We start from the raw sequence: 7,726 nt of genomic DNA, 5'->3' as shown, positions 1-7,726 counted from the left end.
CCCCTTCTTAGGGCATCTACTCCCGGCTCTCCCAGGGCTCCTGCCACTCCGTACTGCTCAGCTGGGCCTGGCAGTGCAGGGGTGCGCACGCGGTGGGGCGCCTCAGCCACCGGGGCTCAGCAGGATCTGCACCCAGGGCTCAGGCCCCACAAGCCAGGTGGTCAGGCCAGCGCTCTTTGTAGCGGCACAAACTTCAAAACAGCCCTAAATCACCTGTGGTTCATCCATAAAACAGACACCAGGCAGGTGTTCCAAAGCCTGAGGGGCTGTGCTCAGAGCTCCCGGGGAATAAAGGACTTGCTCGAGCTCCTGACGTTTTAACTAGGGCTTCTGGGAGACCCAGAGAGCCTCAGAGCCTGAAGGGGATCAGATCAAATCAGGCCCGGGGGCAGGGAGCAGGGAAGACTCCAGAGCCAGGAGCCCCACGAATCCCACCACCATCCATGATCTGAAGCTCATCTCAGCTCCACACCCACACACCAGGCGGAGTCCCCAATACCCCAGCACAGCATCTCAGCCCCCCCACCCCCACCCCAGCTGTGTTTAAAGCAGCCCTGGCTCCCAGGATTCCCGAATGAGACGGCTGGCCAAGGGCTAGACGGTACCAGAAAGGCAGCAAGTGAGTCCAGATGTTGAGGGTCTCATTGGTCATTTGGAAAAGGCTGAGGACGCAGGCGGTGGCAGAGCTCTGTGGGTGTCGGTAGCCAAAGAGGATGCCCTGTTCATGGAACACCTGGAGGGGGAGAGGAGGGGCACCGAGGTGAGACGAGAGGGTGGCAGGCAGGTCCGAGGAGGAACATCTCTGGCGGCATCTGGTTTTCTCCCAGGCTGTGCGCTTGAACACCCATCGAAGTGCTCCCCCTGCCCTCCCCCCGCTTCTAAAATCCCATGTCCTCCAAGAAGCCCACAGCCAGCTGGAGGAGAGAATCCAGCCTGTCTTCCATTCTCAGACACACTTACTCTTGTCATGAACATTGTTTAAGAATCTGGTTTGGCACCCTCTCCCTGGCAGCCTCTGCCGGGGACCTACGGCCTGGTCCTCGGATGCCTCGGTGGCTGGCTGACATATGTGCTGTCTGCCTGAGCCGACATGCCCCAGGTGTCAGGGGCTGGCAGGAAGCTCTCTGCCCAAGATCCCTCTTGCATATATTCACCAAGGCGCTTCATAAAGGCCTTTTGATGATGAAAACTATGATGGCATCAGCTGAGGTGGAGGACAAGGCTGGCCACAGCAGGCCCACACAGGCATCCCCACCCCACGCAGCCCACTTGGCAAGTCTCCCAGGTACCAAGTGCCCATGAGATACCTGGACCTGTTGGGTAAAACACGGGCTATCAACTGCCTGAGGACGACATCACACCATTAAAAATGGTCATGGTGAAGACGAGGAGGCAAGAGGGACAAAGCTCAGGCTGCAAAGTTAAGTGGAAAAAAGTAGACTGTAAGTTGTATTCCAGCCACAACGAGAAGACCTACAGGCATTTCAGCACACATGGTGGGGCAGAGGCTGGGAGGGAACAGGAAAGTGGAGTTTCATTTGCTGAGGTAGCAGGGTTTGTGGGACACTCTTTCCCCTTTGTGTGGATTTAGATCAGAGTTTCCTAATTCAACATGATTGACATTTGGGGCCAGATAGTCCTTGTCGTGGAGGCTGTCCTAGGCATGGTTTAGCAGTGTCCATGCCTCTCCCGAAAAGATGTGAGCAGCACCTGTTGTGTCCCCTATCAAGTTGTGACAACCAAAAATGTCTCCAGAAATTGCCAACGTCCCTTGGGGGTAAAATCTCCCCCAGTTAAGAACCACTGATTTACGTGAATGGTGTTATAACCGTTAGGAGGTAAATTTAATATGAGTAGATAATCGAGGCAAATAATAATGATAATATCAGTAATCATAACCCAAATCAGGTCACAATAAATTTTAAATCTTTCCCTTTGATTTTCTAGGGCTGTGGGAGAAAGGGAAGGCTGGGAGAATTCCAACCGAGACACCCATCTCTCATTTGAGTTACCATCGTCTTAGTGTAAGAGAGGATCCCGAGTCAAAGATACACAATATGGAACATAACTTATACTATCTCTTGGGGTTCTGAGTCAAGCGGTCACTTTAAGTAGTGGAGAAAGTAAGGGGTTTTATTAAAGAGGCAAATGTGGGCCACTGAGGTGTCACATGACCTTGAGCTGGGTCATCCCTCTCTGGGCCTCAGTGTTCTCACCTGTGAAATGGGAGGTGTTAGCTAGCTGGATGGTCAGTATGTTCCTTTCTTAGTTCAGTTCTGGGTTAAACTGGTCAACTGGGGGAGGAGGATAGAGAAGTTGGTTCATGGTTCAGTGAAGAAATACTATTTGAATTAGATTTGGGTCTTAGCTAATTAAAGCGATTTGTTCCAGTTATAGATTCGCCGTTCAGTTCTGCTGACATCCTGGTTTGCAGTGGAGAGGCCTCTCTAATGGGCAGCAGGGATCTTGGCTTACAGCTGTCCCCCCCCACCCCTCCCCAGGGCTGTGGGCAAGGAGGCAAATGGGGCAGCCTTCGGCCTTTGATCCACGTGAGGAGGATGGTGTGGGCTTGGCACACACTCAGAGGCCCTCTTGAAGCCCTAGCTGGTTTGGCTCAGTGGATAGAGTGTTGGACTGTGGACCAGAGTCTGGGTTCCATTCCAGTTAAGGGTACCTACCTTGGTTGCAGGCTCCTCCCCGGCCCAGGCCCTGGCCTGGGTGTGTGCAGGAGGCAACCAATCGATGTGTTTCTCTCACCTCGATATGTCTCTCTGTCTTTCCCTCTGTCTTCCACTCTCTCTAAAAATCAATGGAAAAATATCCTCCAGTGAGGATTAAAAAAAAAAATTAAGAAGGCCCTCTTGTAGAAGCTATGGGTCATTCATTCTATCTCTTACGTTTTCTCTTCCTTCCTTCAAAATTTTTTTTTGTTTAAATTACAGCATTTGTTTAAATTAAAATGCAAAGACTCTGGAAAGGAGGAACTGTTACGATTCACTCCTTGCCATGAACGAGGTCAGCAGATCCTGTGCAGCAGGAGATCTTGTGACCAGGGTCCTGCAGGGCACCGGCATGCTGGGTGGGACTGAGGGAGGAGGCAGGGTGGGGCTGCAGGACAGCAGGACGCGGTGGGTGGACATGAGCCAGAGAGGGAGACCCCCTACATTCTGCCCAGGGTGATTCCAGTGTGACTATTGTTCTCTCTTTGGACCCCGAATTTTTGGGGAGACAAGAGAGGATGCTGACATAGTCAAAAGCCAGAGGAGAACATAGGGAAACACACACACGGCACACCTGACCACACTGAAGAACCTGGCCCAGACCTGCGGAGGATACCTCACTACAAAGCCAGGGCTGCGCTCAGATCGAAAGAACCTGCTTCCCTGAGCTGCTGTCCTGACCCCGGACATGGGTGGGAACCCCACATGTAACATGCCAGAGAGGCGGGATTTAAAGGAGCCCTCCTCCTCAAAGATTCGATGGATAAAAGATGAGAGACCGAGGGAACAGCGATGTCTGACCCGCCCCTTCCCTGCCCTCCCAACCTGAGCCATGGTTTATGAGGCCAATTGCCTGGCTCCAGTGCTGAGCGCCCCTGAGCCCGGGCAGGGGACTCGTTCTCCCCACCTTCCCGCTCTAGCCTTGGCAAAGTGCTGCTGTGCAGAGAGGAGATCTTAACAGAGTGCAGGCTACATAAATCCAAACAAACGAAACATTTGAAAGCAATTTTGTCCTCACACCCAGTTTGACCCCAAAAGGCAAACGGCAATCCCTGTCGCACGCTCTGTGGCTGGGCCTCACTTCTTTTTTTTTTTTTTTTTTTAAATATATTTTATTGATTTTTTACAGAGAGGAAGGGAGAGGGATAGAGAGTTAGAAACATCAATGAGAGAGAAACATTGATCAGCTGCCTTCTGCACACTCCCCACTGGGGATGTGCCCGCAACCAAGGTACATGCCCTTGACCGGAATCGAACCCAGGACCCCTCAGTCCGCAGGCCAAGGCTCTATCCACTGAGCCAAACCGGTCAGGCAAAGGGGCCTCACTTCTGAGCACCCCCAGGTGAGCGGCGCCGGCTCCTTTCCGCAGCGGAATTGATTCGTAGGACCCCGCCTTGCATCGCTGCTTGCAGGCTGGGCAATTTAGAGCGAAATGAAATCAAATCGTGCACAGCCTGTTATTTAGACGTGAGAACCCCCGGGCCCCGGGGTGGGAGGGCACGCCAGCAGGTTTTCCCTTCGGTGCCTGGCCCAGGCGTGGCTCCCACAAAGACCCTGCGCACCTGCCAGCGGAGGCCTGGCATTCCACCGCAACCTTTTTAAACCCTTGGTTTTTCTAGCGATTAAACTGCAAATCACCTGGGGAAAGTGATCGGGAATTCTGGCTGGTGGTGAAGAAGTGGATTTTGTTAGCAGAGTCTGCAGGCACCATCAGTGTGGACGTCTGCATTTCCTGTCCAGATCTCATGCCATCCTCACGGCCCAGTGAGGGAGGGCCTGCTATGGTTCCCATTTCACAGAAAAGGGAGCTACAGCCTGAGGAGGGGAAGGCATATACCGAGATCCCAGAAATAGTGGGAGCAAGGCTGAAACTTTTAAAAAATATTTTTATTGATTTCAGAGAGGAAGGGAGAGAGAGAGAGAGAGAAACATCAATGATGAGAGAGAATCATTGATCAGCTGCCTCCTGCACTCCCCCTGCTGGGGATCAAGCCCACAATCCGGGCATGTGCCCAGACCCGGAATTGACTGTGACCTTCTGGTTCATAGGTTGACGCTCAAACACTGAGCCACACCAGCCAGGTGCAAAGCTAAAACTAAAATGCAAACATGAGACTCCATCCCCCAGCCTCTTACACTGTCATCGCTGCCGCTGAGGGGCGGTTGGAGATGAAGCTCTCATCTCCCGGCCCACAGGGTGATTTTGGACTGTCACCTACTTCTCTCAGCCTCTGTTTCTTCTTCTTTAAAATGGCATTACGGGCTGAATTTTGTCCCCCACAAAATTCATATATTGAAGCCCTAATCCCCAGCACTTCAGAATGTAACCATTTTTGGAAGATAGGGTCTTAAAAGTGGCGATTAAGTTAAATTGAGGCCACTAAGGTGGGTCCCAATCCAATCTAACCAGTGTTCCTGTAGGAAGAGGGAATTTGGCCACACGGGGTGACACGGTGTGTGTGCACAGAGGGGTGACCACAGGAAGAAGCAGTAAGAAGGGGACCATCTGCAAACCAAGGGGGTGGCTTTAGAAGAACCAACCGTGTTGGCACCTTGACCTAGGGCAGTGGTTCTCAACCTTCCTAATGCCGCCTGCGACCCTTTAATACAGTTCCTCATGTTGTGGTGACCCCCAACCATACAATTATTTTCGTTGCTACTTCATAACTGTAATTTTGCTACTGTTATGAATCGTAATGCAAATATCTGATATGCAGGATGTATTTTCATTGTTACAAATGGAACATAATTAAAGCATAGTGATTAATCACAAAACAATATGTAATTATATATGTGTTTTCCGATGGTCTTAGGCGACCCCTGTGAAAGGGTCGTTCGACCCCCAAAGGGGTCACGACCCACAGGTTGAGAACCGCTGTTCTAGAGAGGGGTCAATAAGAGAAAAAAGGAGACACATGTAATACTTTCAATAATAAATAAATAAATAAATAAATAAATAGAAAATGGTTCTATTTCTACCTTGACAATATCCCTTCATGACAAAAACAATATGTAAAACTCTGATTTTTATATAGCTGAAGTCAGCTAAATGTCAAAGACAACTAAATTCAGTTATTATTGCACATCTGGATGTTATAATAATGGATTAGTGATGTTTGGAAGAGTAATAAAATAAAAACATACATAATTTGTGAATTATTACATGTTTATTCCATAGTTTCTTTTTCTTGCTTTCATTTCAGCAGAATTATGAGTTGTATTGTTGTAATGAACATTATCACAAAATTTGTATTCTATTAGCAGTGATGCCAATTTACAGCACTATTCTTGAGTCACTGAGTCTTAGTTTGTTTTTTTAATTAATTTCATTTGGAAGAAATTTCTGCCAAGTTTCTGCTCAGTTCTGTTACATATTCTTAAAGCCATGTTTAGAATCAGAAATGAACTATAAATTTTACATATTAAGTTTAAACACTGTAATGAAGTTGCATAATTATAATTTAGAAGAAATTAAATATTTTAATTTAATATGGATCACCAGATTTTATATTGCTGTTTCTACTCTCTCTTAATGGCATTTATTTGGCATTCCCATTGTGTGACTAAGAATAGTTTATGGTCAGATTTGTTATGCATTTCAACAAGATATCCCATCGTGGAGAAGACTCAGAGAATGTCCTACATAATCTTTGAATTGTTCCAAAGGAAGCCATCGATTCTCCTAGTAAGAAATTGCAACCATGTGCTGCCATTTCTGGCTCGAAGATTGCTTTTCAGGATTTTTGGTCACATTCTGACCTTGTATTTGTTTTCTACTATTGCCATAAGAAATTACCACAAACTTGGTGGTTTAAAAAAGAAAATAAGTTTATTATCTTACAGTTCTGTAGGATCGAAGTCTGGCGTGGGTCTCAGGCTAAAATCAAGGTGATAGCCCTAGCCAGTTTGGCTCAGTGGATAGAGCGTCGGCCTGCAGACTCAAGGGTCCCAGGTTCGATTCCGGTCAAGGGCATGTACCTTGGTTGCGGGCACCTCCCCAGTAGGGAGTGTGCAGGAGGCAGCTGGTCGATGTTTCTCTCTCATCGATGTTTCTAACTCTCTATCCCTCTCCCTTCCTCTCTGTAAAAAATCAATAAAATATATTTTTTAAAAAATAAATAAAATCAAGGTGATAGAGGCTCGGGGTTGGGGTGGGGGCAATCTGCTTCCTTGCCTTTTCCACCTCCCAGACCACTGGTAGCATTCCTTGGCTCCCGGCCCTTCCTCCATCTGCAAAGCCAGCAATGTTGGGTCTCTCGACTATCCTTCCACAGTCACAGTCCCCCTGCCTCTCTTCTGCCTTCCTCTTCCACTTGTGAGGACCCTTGTGATGAACTGGGCCCACCTGAAAAGCCCAGATGGGATTCCTGTTGTAATGTTATCTGATGAGCAACTGAATTCCATCTGAGACCCCGATTCCCCTGTGCTGTGTAACCTGATACAGTCACGGGTTCTGGCGATTAGGACATGGACATCTTTGGGGCCGTTTTTCTGCCTACCCCAGACTTTCTAATCATGTTATACCGTGACTGCAGGCTTGCCCACGGCAGATTTTTAAAATCAATGCCTATAATTGAAAACCATTTTCCTAGTCCTTAAATCAAAGACTGCCTTTTTATAACAAATGTGACACTCCCTTGTTTCAGCTTCCTCACGCTCATCTTCTGTGGGTCGGCGCCCGGGATGGTGCCAGCCATTCAACAAGACTTTGGCCCAGGTGCCCCCTACCTGAACGGCATTTTATGTCTTCTTTTTTTCACTTTATTGTTCATTAAATTATGAATCTCCTTTAGATCCTCCATCCTAGATAGTAATAATTTGTTTCATTGCTCTTGATCCTTCTTATATGTTTGGCCAGCAGACATGTACCACTATCTTTTATAAATACTGTGCTGCATGTACAACACGCATCCTTATTGGATACTGGGCAGCTATGTTTTAGAGAATATCACACCAGTGTTCTAAATTAGCACTTACCTGTAATTGCTTGATACCAACGGTTGTC

The 7,726-nt window shown here is 48.1% G+C and overlaps 1 protein-coding gene across 1 annotated transcript in view; it reads right to left on the bottom strand.

Annotated features, from left to right (window-relative positions):
- The window catches only part of PAQR5 (progestin and adipoQ receptor family member 5), a 41,972-nt gene that overhangs the window by 21,907 nt on the left and 12,339 nt on the right, over positions 1-7,726 (bottom strand). Inside the window, exon 2 of the mRNA XM_006104686.3 lies at positions 606-733. Coding sequence (XP_006104748.1) covers positions 606-733 — 128 coding nt within the window. The remainder of the gene's footprint in view (positions 1-605; positions 734-7,726) is intronic.

This window comes from Myotis lucifugus, unplaced genomic scaffold, assembly GCF_000147115.1.
Source record: "Myotis lucifugus unplaced genomic scaffold, Myoluc2.0 scaffold_589, whole genome shotgun sequence".
In the NCBI taxonomy this organism is placed as follows: Eukaryota; Metazoa; Chordata; class Mammalia; order Chiroptera; family Vespertilionidae; genus Myotis; species Myotis lucifugus.
The sequence above is the reverse complement of the archived record's forward strand: the minus strand, read 5'-3'. Positions and strand labels throughout refer to the sequence as shown.